At 37.6% G+C, this 24,875-nt stretch overlaps 1 protein-coding gene across 2 annotated transcripts; it reads left to right on the top strand.

The window, feature by feature from the left end:
* Nucleotides 1-493: 493 nt before the first annotated feature.
* LOC148842128 (uncharacterized) lies at nt 494-24,875 on the top strand. 2 transcript variants are annotated; one of them, XM_088957378.1, is made up of 13 exons: nt 494-1,061; nt 2,985-3,124; nt 3,204-3,416; nt 3,530-3,619; nt 10,662-10,778; nt 15,419-15,688; nt 17,213-17,369; nt 17,776-17,853; nt 18,681-18,781; nt 19,195-19,365; nt 22,789-22,863; nt 23,471-23,578; nt 24,437-24,875. In XM_088957378.1, exons 2-13 carry the CDS (start codon nt 3,110-3,112, stop codon nt 24,776-24,778), a joined length of 1,737 nt encoding a protein of 578 aa, XP_088813504.1. In that variant the 5' UTR covers nt 494-1,061; nt 2,985-3,109; the 3' UTR covers nt 24,779-24,875. The 2 variants fall into 2 exon arrangements, with proteins under 2 accessions (XP_088813504.1, XP_088813503.1); XM_088957377.1 differs by having other exon boundaries at nt 2,972-3,124.

Below are 24,875 nucleotides of genomic sequence, written 5' to 3'. Positions count from 1 at the left end.
TATTTTTGATAGGCTGGACTGCTATAAGCTGGATCTGCTCCTCACAAGCACATATCACCATGTATGGGGAACATCGCACGGGGAGATACTCCCAATGCTCGGTGCGGTGGGATGTGTGTGAGGTGGGTATACAGTGCGGTGTGTAAGCAGCAGATCCCAATTCGGACTGCTTTTTCTCTCATGAACAAATCGGCCGGGCAGTTGGAGCCATTTGTGTTTGCGATCCACTTTTATATCATCATTGCCAGCTAACTAATTTTTTTTCATCGTGACGCGTACATCATAGTCATAGGCTTCCTGCAGCTACAAGATGAAAGACTGTTATGCAACGTTCGGATACCGTGCTTAATTAAACTAACCAATGCTCCACCTGCATTCGACGTGTCATATGACTATTGGGTGTTTATTGTACACTACAACGCCTCGTTCACGAGGACGTTCGAGAGTAACGAGAAATGTGCTTTCCCGACGTCGCTCTCTCTTTCTTTATATTAATTCAAAAAACCTATCGTCGGTGACGCGAAACGGAAACCAGAGTCCAGAGGAATTCCGAAAATTTGTCTTAATTTCGTTTCGCCTCCTCGCAGCTCTTCCGGACTCTCTTCTCCTTCGGCCTCCGGCAATACTAAGACTAATCGTATCCAGCGAGCCTTTGCCGTTTCTCTCTCAATAGAATGGCTCAACAATTCGTGAAATCTGTCGAAGATGGCTTGAAGCTCGCAAAGCGAATATACTTTGGAAACGATCGTTCCGTTTCGCCTCCAAGGCCGGTCGCAATGGAGAAATCTTCCCACACGCTTCTTCCGACTTCTCCGATGCTTTACGCGGTGATCTTTGATCCTGCAATTGTTGATAATCCGGATATTCCGAGCTACCAGCCTCATGTTCACGGCCGGTGTGATCCGCCGGCATTGATTCCACTTCAGATGAATGCAATTTCTGTGGAGGTGGACTGCTATTTGGATACCGCGTTCGTTACGGTTAACGGATCGTGGCGTGTTCATTGTGTTAAGGGAAGCCGGAGCTGTGATTGCCGCCTTGCGATCCCAATGAGCGAGCAGGTACCTTAGAAATTCTTTGATAAGAAAACGTAACTTTCCAATTTCTCGATTTATCCATCTTTTCTTTGTTTCTACCATAAGTCTACAACGTTTGTCAAATGTTAAATCAAACTTATATCCATTTGAAATTCCCGGTTAATTGCTCTGTATTCAGTCAAATCACTTTTAAATGGAGTTTTTAGGAATGCGCACTCAAACTTCATTGTTATATATCCAGTACTCAAATCCTCCAAGTCGACAACACTTCCTCTCTTGGTTTATATGTTCTTTTCACAAAACTCAAGTGAGGAAACGAATCTTCAGAGGGAGACACTGCAGGAATAGGGTAGCATGATGCTGCCAGTGAACTAGAGCCAACATCCAACCATCATTGCGGTAGAGTGGGTAGGGCCCTGAATATTTCAGATGATGGAAAATCCAATGAAGCTTCTGATTATAGAAAGGGGTTCACTAAAAGTCTACACTGATTCGATCGGTGACATGTGATGGGGACTTGCAAAAAGGGAGAGGTAGCCATGTAGCCAAGTAGTTTCTGCCTTGCAGAAGCTTAAGAGGGGAAAGTGTGCTTGTGTAGCTTTTATCGCAGTCAGCTTCCAAGATTGACATTGCAACCTGTCAAGAGGTTCATCCCACAGCCTGCAACTCAAGGGGTCTGTAGTACCCAAAATGTGATAATGGAGAGAGAAATTTCTCAGCCACACTCTGACAGTGAGGGCATTACCAGTGTTCTTAAGATCTCAATCAATTGCTTTAGTTATGGTAATACTCCAAAGTTGGTTAGACTCAAGTGAGTCAGTCATGAATGGCGAACCATTTTTGTTGAAGATGCTGTTAATTTTCATTCACTTTACCGTGAGTACCGAGTAGGCTGTTGCAGAGTGTCAATGTCACTTGTTGCATTGTCCATGCTACAAAAGAAGAGTTATTGGTAAAAGACAGCACAAAAATGGGGGATGGTGTTTTACTCATCGAAGCTGATGGTGACGTTAAACATCCCCATTTGAAGTCCTTAAATCAGAAGTTTGAAGGTAATAAACCCCTGATGCCTTGAGATCATCTTCTAGAAGCCTTAATCTCCTTTCCATACCTTTGTATTTGTTGGCTGTCTATCAGTTAAAATAAACCCTCTTTCAGCAACTTGTGATTAAAAAGGATCTGGATATATTACTTCTTTGGTTAGGGAAGATTGAAGAGCTAAGTGATTTCATGGATTACATAACTAACTTGTTGGGGTTCTGCACCTACAATTCTTCCAACTGTCGGTCAAAGTAATGCAAAATCTAGGTTTTAAACCAAAAAGCCAAGAAGTGAAATGCTAACTATACCATTGATAAATGTTACTTGCTAGAATGGATGATCAATCTGGTTCCTATGAGTCATAAATAAACACCAATTAGATTATTAGATAAGCTCCATTTCTTTATCTGATTTTATTCTTCAGATAATCCTAGAGTTTTTCCTTTTATTCTCCAAATTGAGTATTGTCTTAGAGACATTTAGCCTTCAAATGCATTATCTGGGGTGCATTGTCTCCACCTTGAGTTATATATATCTTTATTATTTTTACTTTTGCAATAATTTCTTTTTGCCTTCTCCCATGGTCAGCAACTGGTTGGTTTTGGCGAATATCACATTGGTTGCTTTTTTTTTTTTTGTTTCTGTGGATGATTGATTTTATCCAATTTGCATTCAAACTTAAAAGCTAGGTTGCTGGTTGAGATGGACCAGTTAGGGCCTATCAATTGATAATGAAAGATATGACATCTGTTCATGTTTTTGTAATAGAAATAGTTTATTAACCTTTTCCTTGCATTATATAATAATTCTCATCATTTATTTAGTCAGTTTTATTTTTAAATCTTGGCATTTACTTATTCTTGTTCTCAAGCAAAACATGATGTGGCTAACAGGGTTCAATTCTAGGTGTTGAAGTCGATGTCATCAGAAGATCATATTGCACGCGGTTGATTACCACAGAAGAAAAAGAAGATACTGCAAAAGCCGCTAAAGTGAAGGATGGAGGCTTTTTGAAACCCCAAATTTTTACCATGACCATTCCAGAGGTAATTTGCTATCTTGATACTATAATTAATTTTGATTTCAGATCCATTGAAGGTATCTAATTGCTTCATTCTTTTCAAGGTTGATGGAGGGTTCAACCTGTCTGTGAAAGCCAGTTGGTCTCAGAAATTATCATGCAAAAATGGTCAGTTCTCTTTCACTCTACCATTTAGCTTTCCCGAATATGTCACTCCTGTTGGAAAGAAGCTTCCCAAAAGAGAAAAGATACACTTAAGTGTAAATGCTGGTACTGGGAAAGAAGTTTTATGCAAGTCATCTAGTCATCCTTTGCAGGTTTGTTTTTTACTAGAATTCCTAGTTGGACTTAAAGAACAAATTTCCATACACATATCAACTGAAGTCTTTCTTTTCTTTTCTTTTTTTTTTTTTTGGGGGGGGTATTCCAGGAAATAAGGCATCAAGCAGGGAAATTAGGTTTTTCATATGAAGCAGATGTTCTTTCATGGTCAAGCACTGACTTTATGTTTTCGTATGAGGTAAAATGTTGAACTTTAGGTTTTGTTTCTATGTGTTTTTCATTTTAATTCTTTGTAGGTGTCACTACAAGTCCAGAAGTGATTATATGGATTTTTTTTTTTGAGAAAAATTAACTGATTTCATTAAAAAGAGAAAGATGTACACAAGGAGGTGTACAGATGCATAACAGGGGACAGACCCCTGAGAGTTATACAAGAGAAAATTTGTCACAATACAAGGACTCCAGACTAGCACTTAGTTTTGCTAAACCATCTGCAGTAGCATTTAACTCCCTTGGAATCCAATATAGAGAAGCATTCATAAGAGCCAATAGATCTCTTGCTCTGATAAGAAGTGACTAAGTCTCCACGGTCCAGCTTCCTGTTGTCCTAACCATTTTATGATGTTTGCTGAGTCGCCTTCGATGGAGAAGTTCTGAATACCCTGTTTGCTGACTAGGCGAATCCCTGTTAGAGCTGCTAATACTTCAGCCTTTGTGGAGTCAGCTAATCCAATCGGTCCACTGTAAACCCAGCAAACGAGTCCATTTTCATCTCTTAGGGTTCCCCCTATACCGGCAACTCTAGGGTTACCCAGGGCACTTCCATCAAAATTTAGAGTCCAAGTTCTTGCCCTTCTTGTTGAGGGGACTCTAGGGGTGTGAGGAGTGTGTGGGGAGGAGTGCAGAAAGTGGACCACATTCCTGTTGAGGTCGTTGATATTGCCTCCTTTGAACTCTTTTGAGCTGGAAGCCCACTGATTACAGTGATAAACAATGTCATCGAGCAGCTCACCCTTAGATTTTTCCTTATTTTCAAACAGACGATTGTTCCTTTCCTCCCAGATTCCCAGAGTACTGCTTGAAGCACTATCAGCCAGTAAGCCTTCCCTCTCTTGCTCAGGCCTCTTCCATGCCATTGAGAAATCCAATCCTGAAGGTGATTGGGAGCCACCCAATTATACCCAGCTAGCTGAAGGAAGTAGCACCAGATGTTTCTGGTTACCTAGCAGTGTATGAAGAGGTGATCAGCTGTCTCACCCTCACAAAGACAGAGGATACAAACATGGGGGGAGATATAAAGCCTTCCAATGTTCTTCTTCTGAAGTAACTCGCAAGTGCTAACTCGATTCAGACACGCCTCCCATACAAAGAAACTCACTCTTGAGGGGACAAGCTTGCAGCAAATTTTCTTGAAGGGGAAGCCACAGTCTCGGTTTTCTGCTACCTGAGCTTCGAAAAAAGTCTTAGACGAGAACTCACCTCCTGGGTGTGGTTTATAGATTCGGGAATCTTGAGAGTTTGGGGAAATGTAAACTTCTTTGAGGGAGAGGAGGAGGTCAGCTAACTTGCTTATCTTTGGTTCCCTTAAGGGTCTTTTGAGGCTCAAGTTAATGTTGGTTTCATTGGAGGAATAGGGGAGGCACTGAGAAATGGTTGCATCTTTGTTTAAGGTAAGGCTGTAAATTATAGGATAGGAGTCTGCCAAGGTGGAATCACTCCACCACAGATCAGTCCAGAATTTTATTCTATTTCCATTACCCACCCTAAACCTTGTGAAAGAAAAGAAGAGCTTATGAATGGAGGTGATACCTTTCCAAGGGGCTGAGGAGATTAGCCAGTTTGAGCGGAGATTGCAGTCCCAACCGTTGGCATTTAACCCATACTTGCTGGTGATGATAACTGCTCATAGGGAGTTTAATTCAATGAGGAATCTCGACAGCCATTTTCCGATTAGGGCATTGTTCTTCTCTTTTAGGTGTCCGATTCCCAACCCTCCAGTCTCTTTTGGCTTGCAAAACTGACTCCAATTTACTAGATGCCTTTTTCTATCATCTCCACCTTCCCATAGGAAGTCTCTTTGGAGCTTCTTGATCTATGATCTGATTTTGGTTGGGATCTGAAATACTGAAAGGAAATAGACAGACATGTTTGCAAGAGAAGCCTTTATGAGGGTAAATCTGCCTCCTTTTGAGAGATCGCAACATTTCCAAGTAGCTAATTTCTTTTCACATTTTTCCACCATTGGCTCCCAAAAGTTTGGGCGTTTTGGATTCCCACCAAGGGGCAATCCCAAATAAGAAAGGGGGAAGTTTTCCACTCGGCAATTCAGTATTTCCTTGAAACTTCCCAGAAGAGAATCTTCAATTTGGTTTATAGTTGCTAGGCTGCTCTTTGAGTAATTAACCTTCAACCCGGAGACTAATTCAAAGCATTGAAGCACTCTTTTAATACTTCTGATGTTCTCCAAATCTGCTTCTAAGAACAGAATGGCATCATCTGCAAATAGGAGGTGGGAGATATTTATGACATCTCTTCCTACCTCAAACCCCTTTATTAAGTTTAGGCTTTTGGCTTTTTCCATGAACTGGCTAAAGATATCCATTACCATAGTGAAAAGGAAAGGGGAGAGGGGACAGCCCTGTTGGAGACTCCTACTTGCTTTAAATTAACCTTTGGGCTCTCCATTGATTAAGATCGAGAACCAGGTTGAACTTATACAGCTTTTCATCCACTGTAGCCACTTTGTTTCAAAACCCCTCAGTTTCAGAATTTGGAGAAAGCAGTCCCAATCTACTTTGTCGTAAGCTTTTTCCAGATCTAGCTTCACAAGAAGGCCCTTCCTTCCACTCTTTCTTCTATCTTCAATAACTTCATTTGCAATTAGGATGCTGTCTACAATTTGTCCTTCCTTTCATGAATGCAAACTGATTTGGAGAGACCAGCTCTTTTAGGACCTCTCTAATTCTTTTTGCTAGGACCTTTGCCAGGATTTTGTACACACTCCCTACTACACTTATTGGTCTGAAGTCTTTCACTTCCATGACACCATTTTTCTTTGGGATTAGGTAGATAAATGTAGAGTTATTTCCTTTGTTTATAACTGCAGTGGGGTGGAATTCCTTAAAGACCTCCAAAAGATCCACTCTTACAATTTCCCAGCATATTTGGAAAAAGAAGATGGGGAAGCCATTGGGCCTGGGGGCTCTATCACCATCCATCTCGAAAACTGCTTCTCTTATTTCTTGCTCCTCAAAATCCCTTTCGAGCCATTCTCTCTTATCTTCTGCTAGAGTCGGTCCTTCCCAATTTCTTAAATACAACTTCCTACCACTTCCCTTGGAGTAGAGATTTTTGAAGTGGTTAAGAAATGCTTCTGTAATTTCTTCAGCATCTTCCATTTCCTCTGGTCCACCTTGATTTTTGAGATAAGGTTCTTTCTACGCCTTCCCATCGCGTAGCTGTGGAAGAATTTTGTGTTATTATCACCTTCCTTTAACCATTTGACTCTTGACCTTTGCCTCCAGAAGATTTCTTCTTTTCTGATTACCTTTTCCCAAGGATTCCTTAAATCATCTTTCCTCCTCCTTCCATCTTTGTCCAAAACTCTTGATTGTTCCCTGTTATCCAGATCTTCCAACTCCAAAAGGATGGCATTTTTTTCCTCTGCAAATGATTTAAATTCTTTTTTCTCCCAAGCTTTCAGTTTTCTTTTCAGGAATTTCAACTTTTGCAGCAATCTATGCCCAGCCCAGCCTTCAGCTCTACATTCCTCCCACTAGGAAGCTATCTTTTTGTAAAAGTCTTTATGTAATGTCCACATTTTCTCCAGTCTAAAGGGGGGTTTACCTTTCTTGACCGTATCTGTTCTCAGGACTAGAGGCCAATGATCTGAGATGCAGCAAGGTCTGATTTCTTGGAGGAGATTTGGGAATCTTTTCCATCCAATCTTAAGTTACCAGAAACCTGTCTAGTTTGCAGCTTGTTGGGTTTTCTTGCAGATTTGACCAAGTGAACTGGCCATTGTGGAGGGGGAGATTGCAAAGGTTATGTCTTGAGATAAAACTGGAGAAGTCCCTCATACTTCTAGTTACTTTTCTTCTGTTGGAGTTTTCTTGAGAGAATCTTGTGACATTAAAGTCTCCTCCTACTTCCCAAGGGATATCCTCAAATTCATGTAGAGCATCAAACTCTTCCCAGAGTCTTTGCCTACCTGCGGGAGTGTTTAGTCCGTATACTCCAGTCAAAATCCAGTTAAAGCCATCATTGTTATTGGTGAAAAGAACTGAGATTGAGAACTCTCCTTTGTCAATTTCAGTGCCCGAGACCTCCTCTTCATTCCAAGCAATGATAATTCCCCCTGAAGTGCCTACAGCAGGAAGATCAACCCATTTCTTTCCACGAATCCCCCAAATTGCTCTCAGAAGCTTCCTGTCCACTTCTTTTTTTGTTTCTCGGAGAATAACTATATCTGGGTTTTCTCTTTTCAGTGATTCTTTTACCAAACTTCTTTTTATTTGGCCTCCCAACCCTCTAATATTCCAACTTAACAATTTCATTGAGCTCCGATCACTGATTTCCCCTTATCCGCCCTAGGCTTTGTTGTCTTTTGATCTTTCAATCCCCATTGAAGTCCCTTTAGCTCCCTTTTAGAAATCTGCTTGCCACTCTTCACGAACTCTACCTTCTGAGGTCCAATTTCCCCCCTTTTTCGGAGCCTGTATGTGTAAGGTTCTTTTTTCTTCAATTAACCCCAACTTTTCAGCTGTCTCAATAACATCTTTTCCAAGGTTAACATCCCTTTTGTGTTTGTCCGCATTGTTTTGCCCGTTGATCATCTCTTCTTGATAGCGTGGGTTAAATATCGGTTGGGAGTGCTATCCGTCCAAACCTGAAAGACAGCGAGGAGAATTTAGGTGAAATTCGAGAGTGGAAGACGAAACAGAAAACAATTCAGGCAAAGAAGAGGAAAGGGAGGGGGAAACTCTGGGGTAGGTGTGTGGTTCTCATCCTCGATCTCTTTCTAAGCTTGCACGCTCGCAGTCAATCCCGTACTCAGGGTTTACAAGATGAGTGTGCTCGAGAATTTCTACGCTTCCCCAAGCTTCCTTCCTAGTGAACAGATCTTTGGCCCTCAAGAGAGCCACCTCTTTGGGGTCTAGTTCGGTCTCCGTCGCGTAAGAGCTCAAATCTTCATCTGTGTCAGTTCCATCTGTCTCGAAGGGAGAGGAAGAACTTGAATTTTCTGGTGAAGAGGGAGGCCTGTAGATTTTCCTGCTGCGTCTTCCTGAGCTGGGAGGTGTTTCTGGAATTGGTTCAGTTAGGAAATTTGGAGTCTCAGGTGGGCTTGGGCTTTGGGGGTCTACTTTCAGAACCGTCAAGTGGGCTTTTGGACGGTTTCGGCCCAGGTCTTGTGAAGATTTTAAGTCCTTCAGCCTGTGGGGCCTGTTAGAAGGGCGACCCACTTTTTGAATACAATTTGAAATTTCAGCTGAGTTGCCAAAAGGGGCTTGGCCTGCCTTGCTTTTCTGGCTTCTCTTTGAGTGCTCTTTTTGGGAAATAAATTAGGGCTTTCTCCAAAAAAAAAAACTCTCCCTAGCATCTTCCTTTCTTCTGAACTTCGAAACTTTCTTGAAATGGGTCTCTCGCTTGCAGTAGCTTCTAGTCCAGTTGTGGGGTGATGGAAATGAGTTGACTCAGCGGGTTGTGCAGGTGACTCGGTTGTCTTCTCCACTTCGACAGAGAGGTAGAACTAGACATTTCGCTGTAGCAGAGGTATGGAGCAGGGGATCAAGTTAATGCCGCGACTCCTTACCTTTATGCGGGCAAAACTTAGGGCGGAAATGTCTTTCGTTTTGCTGTCGATCTCTTCTAGGCCACCACACAAGCTTCCGACCAGTGAAAAAATCTCCTCCATCTAGAGGTGAAACGGCAGGCCGTGGATTTTTATCCATCTACTGAAAGCTATGTGCTCTGGAATGGCGTTACTCATGGGAACCCAGCGGTCTAGGAAGACTGGATTTCCATACAGGAGTTTTCTTCAGTTTAACCCACCTTAGGACTAGCTTTTCTGAGGGAGCGAACCCCACCGCTCTGTTGGAGTCAATCTGGTGTAGGCTTACGAGTTCCTGGGTATGAAGGTTTGCTGATAGTCCAAGTTCCACTTCCCTCCAAGAAAGAGATCCCGGTTTAATAAAGGCTTGCTTCCACTTGCCGAAAGGTTTGTCTTGATGAAACACAGAGATGAAGGAAGATCCTCCTACCTTTAGAACCTTGTTCTTTTTCTCGAGCTGGGGAAAGCATCTCGCATGGAGATTCGGAGGAGCGGAGTTCTCTTTTGGGGGAGAAAGAACGGTTAGAACCCTCTCGAAAATTTTCCAACCTCCGCTGTAGGGTTCTTCTGGTAGGCATATGTTTTTCCACTTAAGGTTTTTTCCAGACTGGTCAGTCGGATGAACCTTCCCCATTTGTTCTCTTGTAATTGAAGGATGAGGACTCTGCCCTTTTCATTATGGTTTTTGTCTTTTGGAGGTCGATTCGGTTTCTAAGGGCTTATTGAATGAATTTTCTCCACCATTTCACTTCTTCAAGGGTTAAAGTCAGCCTCGTCCAGGCTCCTCTACTCCTTTCCGTTACCTCTATTAGGTCCTGATCACCTGCTTGAAACTACAGATCAAACGTCTTCGCTCCTATCACTGTATTTTTTTCTCCAAGACTTGTTGTCCATGGCTTTGCGTTCTCCCATAACTAAAATTCTTTATTCTTTCCTTTCCCACCCTTCAGTGTATGCAAGATTTTTTACACAACTTTTCTCTCTAGAACCCACTCTTTGAATTCCTAACCTTCCTTACTAACCCTAAACCATTCCATGGACCTATTCCAATTTCCAAACCCCAAATGCTGGCTTTGAACCCTAGTATTACCGTAGTTCTCTTCACGTTTTGATTTTTCACAACATTCCACCATTTTTAATACCTGCCAAGAGTTCATAGGAAGGTTGTTGTTCACCGTGCTATTGAAGAAATTATAGCAGAGATTTCTCCTGCAGAGAAATTTTGAAAAGAATGGTAGGGAGGGATCCTCCATCTACAGTTTAGTGAATTAGTCCAAGTTTCCATGACATCTGTCACCTAGCAACTCACTCTTTTTTTGATTATATGGATTTTAGATGTATACGTTCTAGTGATACTAGAATTGTGTAGAAATGTTGCAGTAGAATTTTATTCATTTAATCCATATGTGGATCCAACTAATTGTCTTTGATTATATCTTTGTTGATGCAGGTTTGTTCAAGTGAAATATGTGGTTCCTTTCTCTCGCAGTCTCCTTCTGTGCATGATTTTGATCAAAGAGAGATGTTCTGCCTTTACCTTTTCTCAGGAAATAATCAGAGTACAAAGGTTTTTACAATGGTCTATTGCTTGAATATGTTTTATGAATCTTTTTCTCATTGATAATCGCCTGAATTTGAATCTCCTTTTTAGTTTGTTTATCTATGTATTAACCCATAAGGCTAAAGTTTGGTTTTGAAAACTACCTAGCTTGTGTTCTACAATGTATCATTATTTTAATTACAACTTTGCCACTTAGTGATAAAACTGTCCAAAAAACTTTATCAATACTTTCTAGTACATTTCAGAATTTTTATGCTTTCATCTAGGGAAAAAGGTAGCATAAGTCAGTGAACAAGGCACTTCCAAACTGAGCCTTAGTGATACTAGATGTCCTTTGTATTTTAAGAAGATGCTCAAACTAACATGAAGTTTTGGGTAATAGAGGTTGATGAGTGGAAATTGGAATGAATGAGTCTCATTTGCCCCCACCCCCCCCTCCAATCATGCTTCCATGTCAAAGATTTGAAGGTCATTTAGATGATCCTACGAGAAGAATTTGTATTTATATCTAGGAATCCAAAAAACATTGTATTAAGATGTAAGTAGAAAATGATGCCCAACACCCCAAATTGGATCCTCTAAATAAAAATGTACAAAAATCTAGCTCAACTCTACAAAGCTCACTTGAGATTCCTCATGCAAGATTATGTGCTAAAGCATTGGCTGATTTAAGATTCTAATAAAACTATGGGTTCAATCAAAGATTTTTTTTTCTTTAATTTGATGAGTCTCTTCCATGGCCTATATGCAATTGTGCACCTATGACCTATCATTCATCATATAACAATATGGGAGTCTCCTACAATACCTATTCTAACAATCCATAGTGATCGAGAGTGCAAATCCTTTAATTTTAATACATCTTTGTTACATATCGAAACATTTGGGGGATATCCAAAGGAAATTTCCTGTTTTCCTTTTGTAAGAGGATCTGATAATGGTGGAGGCATCTTATGATAGTTGAACTACTATGACCTGTCTAAATACTTCCAACATTTATACTTAGTGGTCAACTTAAAACAATAATCAAGACATTTGCTTCCTTTGGTCTTTTTAAATAATTTTTGCATTATTTTTTCCTAAATGAAACAAAAACATCACACAAAACAACAAAAGAATCTACTTTCAATTTTATGCATTGCATTGAAGCAAAAAATTCTTTTTAGTGAGTTAAGTCTCTTGTAGGAGGTGAGGCTATTGTTTGGCTCAAGGATTTCATTGATGAGGCCTCGAGGTTAGAAATTTAAAGTTGTTGGTGGAAAGATTTGAAATGATTTCCAATTTGAGAGTCAATCTTGAAAAAAGTAGCGTGGTAGGTGTAAATTTGGAAAGTGGAGAGGTGAAGGCTATTGCAGAATGATTAGAATGTTCTATTTTTACCTGGCCTATGACCTACCTAGGACTTCTATTAGGGGCAAACCCCAGGGAAAGCAGATTTTGGTGCCTGGTTATTGAGAAGTTAGAAAAGAGATTGGCCTCTTGGAAAAATGACTACATTTCGTTGGACATTAGAATCACTTTGAAGAAAATGTGAGTTAAGAGGCTTGAACCCTGGTCATTTGCTTTAAACATTAAGTAGTAATGATTTAAGAAGTAATAAGAAATGATTTAAGCAGTTATGGTTTTCAAGGCGCCAAGGCGAGGCTAGGCGACAAGTGGGCGCCTAGTCACCTAGGCGATGCCTAGGCAATGATTTTTTTTTTCAAGTAAAACCATGTATCCTAGTGTAGTTCCCTAGGTTCCATAACCATCTTTCCTTAATAATTATTCATAATTTTCGTAAGAAAAGTATAAGTTTCATGTTTAAGTCTAGAAAATCAACATTTTATGAGAAGAAAAAGAATAAAGTAAAGAAAATTCAAAAAATATAGGGGCTGCACCCCTACTTTTGTTATAGGAAAGAAGAAAAGAAAAGGTGGAAGAAGAAAATGTGTTGATTAGACAAAATTTTAAGTTCATCCTTTACTTATAGGTTCAAGTTTGAAAATTTTGAGGGTTCAATCAATGATCAAAATTTCGATACGATACACGCCTATCGGGTGTATTATATTGTATCTTTGGGGTCCTAGTACCTGTTTAGAGGTGTTTTTGGGGGACCTATTTTTTTAAATAATATATATATATATATATTTAAAAATGAAATTAAAAACCAAAGAAATAAAAAAATAGGGGGAGTATCGTTATAAGTACCGATACACCTATGCTAATACACAGAGGTGTATCAATACTATGAACTATGGGTTCAATACAGCAGTTAGCAATGTTGCATTGATTAAACCCAAAGAAAACAAGAAAATAATAAAAAGAAATTAGTATATAAACACATAAAATAAATATTCTAGTTTAATAATGTTTATTTTATAATTATAATGTAAAAAAATTAAAAATAAAAAAGTATTTTATAACCCAGTGCACAAAACTGCTAGGTGAGCCTCCAAGGGCGCCTTGTCGCCTAGGCGTTGCCTTGACAACTATGTTAAGCACTAATAATTTCACATGGATATGACTTTAAATAGAACGAATTAGCGAAATAGGATTCAAGTAGTTGACTCCATATAGTTGGGAACTTGGGATAAGGCATGGATGATGATGATGATGATGATATAGTATTTGTGTCATTGCAATTTGACCTTTGGCTTGAGCTCGAGCCTTTGACCTGTGAATCTCTTCCTTTTCCGGTTCTATACCTGTTCCAGTTCTTAGAACATTGATTTTTTTGATCAATAAAGAAGTTCTCAAAACATTGATTGTGCGAACTTATTGATCCAACCTCTTGGGCCAATTGATTACAAGGCACATGAGTTGGTTTTATCGAGTTTGATGATGGATGGTAACAACCATCCATCATCATCTTCCTTGAGACGCTTCAAATCCCACTTCTTATTGAACATCCATTGGCATAAAGAAACATGTTGAAGGGGAAAAAGGTGTAACATATTCAAGAAGCACAAGAGAAGACTCCCCTTCAACTAGTGCTATGCATTCTTCATTCATCTTAATATAAAAGATTTTTATTAAAAATAAGGAAAAATGAAGTCATCCATCCTCTTGCTTCCTCATCCTCCATCTCTTAAGGAGGCTTGTGCCTCCTTGTGCTTAGGAGGTTTACGCCTCTTATGTTCCAAACTATGCCTCATGCCTCCAGATAGTGGAGCATCTTGTGTCATGCCTCCACGTTTTAAAACATTGGTTCAAACTTTGATATTGTCCATAATACCACTTTAGCTGTTCAAAATATTTAATTTGTTACTAGATCTATTCATGATATCAAGATATTACCATGGTTTAAAATTTCTCTAAATAACCTAATATTTCCATTTTTATGGATAGTGACACAAAATTTTACTGGAATCGACTTATTCCCAGAGAACATGACCAGCACAAGAGATAGTTTCCATGACATATTTCCATTTCCATGGGTAGTGACAAAATTTTATTGGAACCGGTGAACACTATGTGGAATACAGGAGATAGTATTATAACATAAGTTGGTGCTGATATTGTAGATGTGTGGAGTAGCAATGTCATTGCCTAATTAGCTTGATTACTTCTTTTAGCCAGCTTGATATTCATTTCAAATATGAAGTTAATTTTTAATTTTTGTTTGTATAATAGATTATTTGGTTGATCTAGTAGAACCATTTGTATAATAGATTATTTTGTATGTATTTGTACTCTTTCCAAATTGAGCCTTAAGGTTTACTGGACAACTTTAGAACATGTTCTTTTGTATATAACCTTAGTTTCTAGATAATAATTTAGAAAGGTGTGCCTGTGCTTCTTTTATCATTTCATAAAATATCATTCTATATTTTTGCATATTTTACAATGTTTCCATCATGTTTATAGTCATCATGTCTATAAGTTCTACAATATTTCCGACATTTCCAACATGTTTCCTATATTAGGGCGACCAACATTTCCACCGATATCAACATTTTACAATGTTTCCATCATGTGTATAGTCACCATGTCTATAATTTCTACAATATTCCTATACGATATTTCCGACATTTCCAACATGTTTCCTATATTTGGGCGACCGACATATCCACCGACATCAACATTTTAAACCTTGGATGTTACTGCTAGAGGATTAGGTCTTATTGTTCACATTATTGTGGATTCTATTGTCCCTCCAGTATTTTGGGACATGCATAATATGCGCTACCCAAAAAAACTAATGAAATCTTATTTTCTTGAATTGTTTATTCTACCTTTTTTTTAATATCTATAAAAATTACCAAAGCTTTTTCTTATTCAATTGTCTAAAAGTCATTTTGTCTCATCAGCAGTAGTTTCTCATTCCATATTGTAAATTGGAATTGATAATATAGCTATGAGAGAAGGAAGTTTTCATCCCCAATGTATCAACTCTCGATATGTGTTGACATGTATTTGAAAACCAGGCCTTCTTTTTCTGGTGTGGTATTTGAGTTGTGTTTAGCAAAGAAGAAGAGAATAACTATAAAACATGCAGATTACTGTGTCTTTTCATCTCATGTTGTTGTTAGGCTCATGGAGGATGAAAATTTCTCCTGCTGAGGATTATGATATTAGAGCACTTTAAATCATTCTTCAGATATTTTTTCACTTCGTGGGATTTTATTGAACTTATTCTTATCTCGTTATAATGTATCTGGTAGGTATTCAGAAAGGAGGTTGTATTTATTGTTGATATAAGTGGAAGCATGCGAGGAGGGACACTTGAAAGTGTGAAAAATGGATTATATGCATCCCTCTCCAAGTTTAGTCCTGAAGACTCTTTTAGCATCATAGCTTTCAATAAGGACATGTATTTCTTCTCATCTTCACTGGAAAAGGCAACCAAGGAAACAATTGAAAATGCTTTTCAGTGGATCAGCATAAATTTTGTAGCAGGCGGTGATACAAACATATTGCCTCCCTTAGATCAGGTGTTGCCTTCTCGATGTGTCTGGAGTATTTTTATGCCACTATTCTGATAGCATATTGGAATTTCTCCTTTTACGCTTGTGCCCCTTTTAGCTCATTTTGTCTTTTTTTTTTTTAGTTATTCACATTTTACAGTTGTTTGAATTTATATGGATGCATTCATAAGGAAACCCAACATGTCAAATAAATGAAGAATGTAAATATTGGACCTATTTTGCATCTTAAATCATCATCATCTAAAGCCAAATCCCATCTATATGGAGTCATCTACATGAATCTTGTTTTTCCATTTCATTCTGTTTTATGAGTGCTTAAATAATTTCTTATTACTTCAACCCATGTCCTTTTTGGCCTGTTCTAGTCCTTCTGGCCACTGCAACTTATAACCAATGGCTTCTTATGGGTGCTGTAGGTGGCCTTCTATGCATGTGATCATGCCATCTTAAGCCTACTTTCTCTCATTTTTTCGTCCATGGTAGCTACTCCTAGGTTCCTTTTAATGATTTTATTTCTGATCCTATCCTTTTCTAGTTTTTCAACTCAATAATCCCAGTGTACACATTTCTGCCATCACTCATTTTGTGGACGTTTTTCTTCTTGACTGCCACTCTCATTTTGCATCCTAAATAATGATTCTAATTGCAACTATTCCATCATCATCATCTAATGCTTTTGTTATCATTGAACTCCTTAAATGTTGACATATAGGATACAGTCTGAGCTTATAATTTACTACCTCCTGAGGGGGTGGGTGAGCCCTCCTTCCTGCCCATGGAGCCTGTTGTATTGTATGTCTCCATTTCACTATCAACAAAGTTTACCTTACTTTTCTCAAAACAATGCTTTTTTGCCATTGCATTCTGTTTAGTGGATCTGTTGCTAAATTACTTGAATAATTTCTTACTACTTCAAGAGGGCAGCACAACGGTTGGGGTTGCTCCATTGCAACCTGTGTGACCAGGGTTCAAATCTTGGAAACAGTATCTCTGTATGTGCAGGGGTAAGGTTGCATACATCTGTTCCTCCCTAGACCCCACATTGGCGGGAGCCTCGTGAACTGGGCTGTCCTTTTAATTTCTTACTATTTAAACCCATGATTATGAATATTTAATTTTCTGGGTGGTTGCAACTTATTAATTTTCTGGACCTTTTTCACCATTTATAACAAATTAAAAGCTATCAAGTGGATGATTTAGATTGATTGAAATGCCCTCCTTTATGTGCTCTGCACATGATGCAAACAGGCTCGGATCTGCTACCCACTTCCTACATCCCTACCTATGGGACACTACAGTTGTGCATTGGGAACATCTCCCTTGTCATTCATGGGAAGATGTTCCCAATAGATGGCAGTGTTGTTCCATGTGTAGGGATATGGGAACAATTAGTGTTTAGTGGGCAGCAGATCTGGAGTTGGTGCAAACTTGCAACTATATTATATTTATTTCTCTTTATTGATTGATAATGCTTTTACCAAATTCATCCATTTAAAGAGATATCCATGTTTTTTGTTTGTCTTTTCTCAGGCAATAAAAATGTTTTCCAATACCAGTGGTTCAATTCCTCTTGTTTTCCTCATTACTGATGGGTCGGTTGAGGATGAAAGACACATTTGCCAAGTTATGAAAACTAGTCTGACTAACAGAGGACCCATATCTCCCCGCATTTGCACATTTGGTATAGGTAAGAATTTCCTTTGTCAAGTTTCACTTCATATTGTCAGGTTGTTATTGTAATTGTACTTTCTTTTACATGGCACTTGTCTTAGGGAAGATTCCACTATATGGATGGGTAGAGCTTTTAAAAATATTACTCTTTACGCTAAAGATTGTATTTTAACACTTTATACATTGCAAACAAGGAATTGCTACTTGATCGAAACTTTTTTTTTATATGTTTTGAAGGGCTACACAATGGGGGTAGTTTTGTCAGGAGTTTCTTTGCATGTGCAAGTGCAATGTTTCTTGCGCCATATATTCTTTGTCCATATTCAATTTTTACTTATCTTTACCTTTTATTTTTAGTATATAGAAGCATCTATACTGACATTCTCTGAATGAATTTTTTCTTTATTGGAAAAACTCTCCAGGTGCATACTGTAACCATTACTTTTTGCAAATGCTTGCGCTAATTGGCTGGGGTCTTTATGATGCTGCATATGATGTAGGTCAGTAGCTTTCTACTATAACAGTAATGGATGTGCTTGTGATGCTGGTCAGTGACACCACTTCAAATTTCAGGTCCTAAACCATATACCAGAATATAAAAAATTTCAATTTTAAAAGTCGAAGGCATGAGGGCCAATTTGGGATTTCTGTTTGTAACTTCTAAAGAAAGAAAACTGAAGTTTTCTAACATTACATCCATTTACTCATATGACATCAAGACACATTTGAAGCCCTAAACATCCTTAAAGTTGCATGTTGACCTATTGTAAGATTTTTGCACATTTTTTTTTCAAATAAAATATTTTATGTGTTGATCCTTCTTTGTTTAAGCTTGGTAAAGTATAAAATATCATGGTATATACTGAAACCTTGAAATAATTGTGTGTGTGTGTGTTTTTCTTGTGACACCTCGTTTTATTTAATTTTTATGTTAAGGAAAATGATAAGAAAATTAAATTACTTGAATAAAAAAATACTATATCATTCACTCACATGACCAGATCAACCTTGCAATTGATAAGAAATGTTATACTGGAGCCTTAACCCTGATTTGGTAACCCGAGTATTTTCTGGGTTCTGAATCATATGCTTAAATAGAAATACAACTCTGGTTTGTTTTAGTCTTCTATCTTGCGAATACAACCCTAGCACAACCCCATTTAAAATTGGTTGGGTTCAGTGTTCAGGTTGAGCCCAACACAAACTGGACCCCTATTCAGGATGCATCTTACTACTGCATAGCATCATAGCATAATTTATTTTATTGATAATAAGGAATCTTATTGGAAATCCATCAATTTAAAACAGGATTCTTGTTTTTGTGCAGATTCAATTGAACTTCGATTGCAAAAACTGGTCACTTCCGCTTCATCTTCTGTTCTTGCAAACATTACAATTGAAGGTTTGGCACACCTTGATGCACTTGAGGTATATGTCTTTTTCTTTGGGTATTTCTTAACGTTTTACAAGTATCTGTTTTCAGTTGTATTAAATTGTCCGGTTAAGATGTGAATCATCTAAAGCTGCCATGTTTCTTATGTTCTTCACTTCTTTGTTCCACATGTATTGCTGCTTGGGATGGTTCTTAAATCATTTATAATTTTGGAGAACTCAACTTTTGAGGGTGCAGGAATTATTTTTAAGCTGTTCTACATGCATTTTTTTCAATTTCTTTATCTTTTCTTTTTGATTAAAATGCATGAATGCACGTTTGGAAAAGCACTTCTAATATTGTTAAATGTTAAATTTAACTCACACAGCCTTTTGATTTCCTTTCTTCTTTGATATGCCTCAACTCTGACATAGTCTTCTTTTTTTCTTCTTCAATTTTTTAATTGTAGGTGTATCCCTACCATTTTCAAGACCTCTTATCTGGAATCCCATTAACCATATATGGTAGATACCGAGGGAACCTTCCTGACATTGTCAAACTAAGGGGTACTTTGAGTGACATGAGCAGTTTTGTGATGGATTTGAAGGTGCAAAATGCAAAGGACATCCCTCTTGACAAAGTAAGGTTCCCATTTAATAATTTAACTTAACCACTGGTTTATGTTTAAGTGATGCTTATTTACTATGAGCCCTTTTCATTCTCCATCTTCTGGTTTGGGATATATATGACTACCAATCTGGTAGATATTGGTTTCCTTGGAAAGTATGGTTCCCTTGTTAATTCACACTGAAATTCTTTGAATCAGCAGCTGATGAGAACAAGGAGACAATACTATGTTTAATTTGTTTATTAATTTTCTCTATCAGCATTTGTTATTGTGTTGTATGTTTCAATTTTATGATACAAATTTTTTGGCCTTGTTGAAGGTCGACTCCTGACTCTTGATCACTATGGCAGGATAGTATTTTACCCAACTTCAAATTGTTGGGTTTAAGGCTTAGTTTAGTTGAGCTGTTTAGGAGATTAATTCTTGGACACTTTTATATTCTTAACTTTTTGTGATTATAATAATAAATTATACATTATTAAACTAAATTGTTCAGTTTAAGTTAAAATACCAGTTTTTTTTTTTATTATTTTTCTCATTTGTTAGGGTTCAATCAAAATGTATATAGCTTTGAACCCTCAAAGGCTTCAAAACTTGAACTGATAAGCATGGAAGAACTCAAAATTTTATCCAATCAACACATATTGATTATTTTCATCATCTTTTATCACACTTTTTTTGTTTTCTTATTTTCCTAAGACAAAAATAGAGGCTCAGCCCCTCTATTTTTCTGACATTTCTTTTCTTTCGTCCATTTTTTTTCTTGAATATGTTGATTTTCTATGTTTCAAATGAAGCTTATACATTTTTTGTGAAGATTATAGACAACTAATAGTGAAACCTAAGGAATTACCTTAGGATTCATGCTTTTTATTCAAAAAAAAACCTAGGCTACGGGTGCTCACGGTTCGGTTAACCGAACAGTGGGCCTTTTCTTGTAACCAAACCAGTACTACCGGTTTTTTTGAAAACCGATAATCGAAACCAAACCAAAGCCAATCGGTTAACCGGTTGACCAGTTCAGTTAACCATTGGTTTGGTTTGTCGGCTTTTTAATTTTTACAATATATTTTAAATAATAAATAATATATCATATATTATAAATATATTTACATATATATAATGCATATTTATTAATTTATAATATATAGAATATATATATATATATATATATATATATATATATATATATATATATATATATATATTATATTGGTTAACCAAAATCGAACTGGTACCGTCGGTTTTTTAAAAACACTGAACTGAAATCGAACCGACTGGTTTGGTTAACCGATTTTTTGGTTCGGTTTTGATCGGTTTGGTTTTTTGGTTCTTCTGCCCACCCCTAACCTAGGCAACTAGGTGACATTCAATACTGAGATGGATTTTATCAAAAAATCCATCACCTAGCCTGGCCTTGTCGCCTTAAAAACTATGCCTCTAGGGTCCATTGCCTTGCTTTGACAATCAAGAATTACAATGATAGTTAACCTGTTTTGCAATAAGTTCGTGTAGTTACAACACTTTCTTTGGACCCTCCAATAAAACATGACATGCTATCAACAAACCTGGGCGATTATCTAGTATGTGTTCTGTTCAGTGGGTGTTTATAGATGGGGTGTTTCTCAGATAAACATTTAATTGAAAAACGTCACTTTAAATGTTTTTTTTTTTGTTGTTGTTTTTGTTTGTTTGGTTGGGCGTTTCAAGTAACACCCCATAAAGCTATCTTCCACCTCAGCTTATAATGCTCCAAGTCAGCATTGCATTTCAATAAAAGTTGGGCCCATTTGGAGAAACCAGAATTTGAAGTTCCCCCAATGACTCATGCACACAAATCCAAGTGTTTCTGTTTTTTAATGTTTATTTGATAAACATTGAAACCAAACTGTGGTTTCATGCAAGGTTCAAAATTTTGGTATGCATCGGGCTGTATCAGCCGATATGTATTGTATTGGTGATTTCCTGATACTCCCTTACAGGGGATGTTTCGGGGTCTGACCTGGTTCAGGGGGTAGACATGCCTTAATCCGACCCCTCTGAAATACTCTGAACCTTGGTTTTGTGCACAATAAACACCAATGCCTAAGTGGTGCTGATGTGGCAGCGTTTTCCCAGTAAATGACCACAGAACGACACATAGCCCTAGTGAGTGCATCCTGTTTCTATCTATAATGACACACTAACAACCTACTAACACATGAAAAAATAGAGATTGATTATTGGCATCTACTACCTTATTGTGACAATTTAAAAATACCAGGGTAGCCTAACATGTTGAACGGTCATTTACATGACCACAACACTTTCATTTGATCCACCAATAAAACACAAGCATACTATTTTTTTAGGGTGCTTTTGGATACTTTTGTATTTTTAGCCTTCTGAGATTATAATATTAAAGAAAACATTATTGAACTAATTAGTCGGTTTTACTCGTGCTAATACTACAAATAACTCTTGCTAAGATCTCTTTGATTTCATTTAAGAAAAAGTCAAATCTCCTAAGACCTTTCTGAGAGCTTAATAGTATGCAGACAACCTTGCTAAAGCTTTTGTACATCCTTCCCCTTTCTGTTGCAATAAAAGTTATCATTTTCTCAAAAAAAAAAATCAATTCGAGTTGAAATACTAGTATCTTTTTATTATTTTCCTCTATCAATTCTTTACAGCGATTCCTTTTCTTGAATATGTTTCATTTCTTTCTTCCATTTTTTTCATGAGTATTTTGATTTTTTATGTTTAAATGAAGCTAATAAATTTTATGAAGAAACAATTCATAGTGAAAGAAGCTTACTTCTTTCATGAATATTGAAAGAAGGTTATTGCTTACTTCTAAAATTTATTTTCTTCTATTTTTCATGAATATGTTGATTTCCTATGTTTTAAATGGTGTTTATGCATTTTTATGAAGACTATAAACAATTAATAGTGAAAGATGGATGTTGTTTGCTATGGAATCTAGGGCATTACCCTAGGGTTTATGGTTATTCAAAAAAGTCCCACCAGCCACCACCTAGGTGCCTGTTTAAGTGACTAGGCGATAAGACACTCCCTATCGCCTAGCCTTGCCTCGACACCTTGAAAACTTTGTTTCAATGTTGATGCTCCTACTTTATTTGCTAGGGACTTGAGTCTTGTTTACAATCTCTCTCTCTGTCATAATTTTTACAATTACTATTTTTTCAATGGATAATGACTTGGAAAGCATGTTTTAATTTGTGAAAGGAACTGTAAATTGTAGAATTAGTGGACCACCCATACCACCTCTTTGACAATTTTAAATCTCTTAGGTTGCACATAAGCTCCTCCTTCGTAATTAGCCTTCGTGCCCCCCTCCCCCAAGTTGGACATACCTAAAAGACTTTGAATGTAGACAATTATAAATCTGGATATTTTTTCAATTCTTTTTTTAATTCTTGCCTTTCTGGACAGGTGTTTGGAAAGCGACATATTGATCTACTCACAGCTCAAGCATGGTTGTCAGAAAATAAAACACTTGAAGAGAAGGTGTGATCATAATGTTTCTCTTTTTTTTCAATTTGCTGTAAATTCAAGATACTGTGAAATAATTGAATCGCTTGTTAGAGTAAATAGCAAGATTGGAGTGTAAAAAAATTCTGTTGCCGTACTTCTCTCCTACCATGGAGAAACTTAGAAAAGATTGATGTTGAAGAGGAGTAAGACGTTTGCTTGGAGGATGGGAAAACACCCATGCATCATGCATTTAATATAGGGCTAGATGCTTCCTTCCTGCTGTCCCAATACCTGTTTTTTAACTATGTTTTAAAATATAAACCTGGTCAGTGTCGTGGGTTGTTTGATTGGCATTCTGGCTCAAGTCATTCAGTGATATCTCTGTTCCCAAAAGCCAGAAAAAAGGAAAAAAAAAAATATTACGTTGAAGACCTTAGCAATTTGGACGCTGGGTCAATCAGTTTATCTGGTTCACTTGGTCTTTTCAACAGTATGATCAGTGTGTATCTCTGTCTGCAATTGGATCTAAACTGTTTTGCCCCATGAACAAGGTTTTTTTTTGTTCTGATGCTGGGTGGCTTTTAGGAGATATCCTTTTCAGTAGTCATAGTTGCTTGAGCTATTTCCTTCCATCTCACAGGTTGCAAAGATGAGTTTACAAACTGGTGTTCCATCGGAGTATACCCATATGATCTTACTTCAGACTGACAAAGTGAAGCAAACACCTGAACCAATTAAGACGAGAGAGGTATGCTCATCTAAAGTGCCACAAGAATATATTTACTTCAGTAGAAAACTTTGCCATCGTTAGAATATTAAACTTAGCTTCTTTGTAGAATGCAGTACTAAAGTGCCACAAAAATATATTTGCTTCAATAGAAAGGTTTGCCATGGTTAGAATATTAAGCTTAGCTTCTTTGTAGAATGCAAAATTTGCATTGCCAGTGAGTACAAATATGACAAAAGGTACAAATTTTTGTTTCATGTAGGGGTGCAAGTTATAGTTTCAAACAAACAGATACAAAATTGAACGGGGGTCAAAATCTGCATATGTTCCAGATTTATACTCATGCAATGCATGTTTTTATGGGATCATTTTGCCCTGCCATTAGCATTCAGACAGTTTGGATAAGTACAAAATTTTCAACACCAGCAGAGTATCGGAATCTGAAAGTATAGGGTAGCTTTTTGTAACAAATGAAAGTAGAGGGGTGGATCCTAATCTCACTAGCCCCAAATACAAGATAAATTCTCTGTATTTTGCCCTTTTTCGGGTAACAAAATTTTACAACACCACTTCATCCCCATCTGTTTTTCATTCTAAGTTGCTCCATACCATTTATTGCTGAAAATGCATTATCACCACTAGGCTGCAAGAGGCATGTTAAGGTTTGGCCTTCTTGCTTCTCATCATCACATAGATTGTTACCACACCTAGAATAAGTGCTTGATTTAACAATGTGAACGGTTTAGAGATCATATGGGTCATGTTGCTGTTAATATATTTACTATTAGATACTTGATTATGATCCTTATCCCCCAAGCTTTCTTTTCCTTTCTGGTTCTTTTCTATTTTCTGATAAATCTTTAAAAACCGTACGATCAGGAGTTGGGCGAAATTGACCTCGCAAAACTAGTGGACTCGAAAGGCTGCAAGATATATTCTTTGCCGAGCTTGGGTACAAGTTTTGGAAACTTGACTGCAACACAAGAGAACATCCCTCCCGGATCTGGTGAAGCTTATTCCTTGGAATCTGCAGAGACCTTTGTCAAGGCAACTTCTGGTTGTTGTGGCAAGTTGGTCCATGCTTGTTGTTGCATGTGCGGCATCCGAGCTTGTTCTCGGTTGAATAATGAATGTTCTATTATTCTTACTCAGATTTGCACTGCCATATCATGTTTTGCCTGCTCCGACTGCTGTGCAGACGTCTGTTCAGGGAATGAATGATGAACAGTGACAGATATATATCTTAAAATGTATTTAAATGTGTGTAACTTTTGTATATCCTGTCTTTCAGGTTATACGCATGTTGCATCTTGGCTCA

This window comes from Nelumbo lutea, chromosome 8 (assembly GCF_056320005.1).
Source record: "Nelumbo lutea isolate HS-2025 chromosome 8, American lotus-T2T, whole genome shotgun sequence".
In the NCBI taxonomy this organism is placed as follows: domain Eukaryota; kingdom Viridiplantae; phylum Streptophyta; class Magnoliopsida; order Proteales; family Nelumbonaceae; genus Nelumbo; species Nelumbo lutea.
Note: the sequence above shows the minus strand (reverse complement) of the source record. Positions and strands in the feature narration are given on the sequence as shown.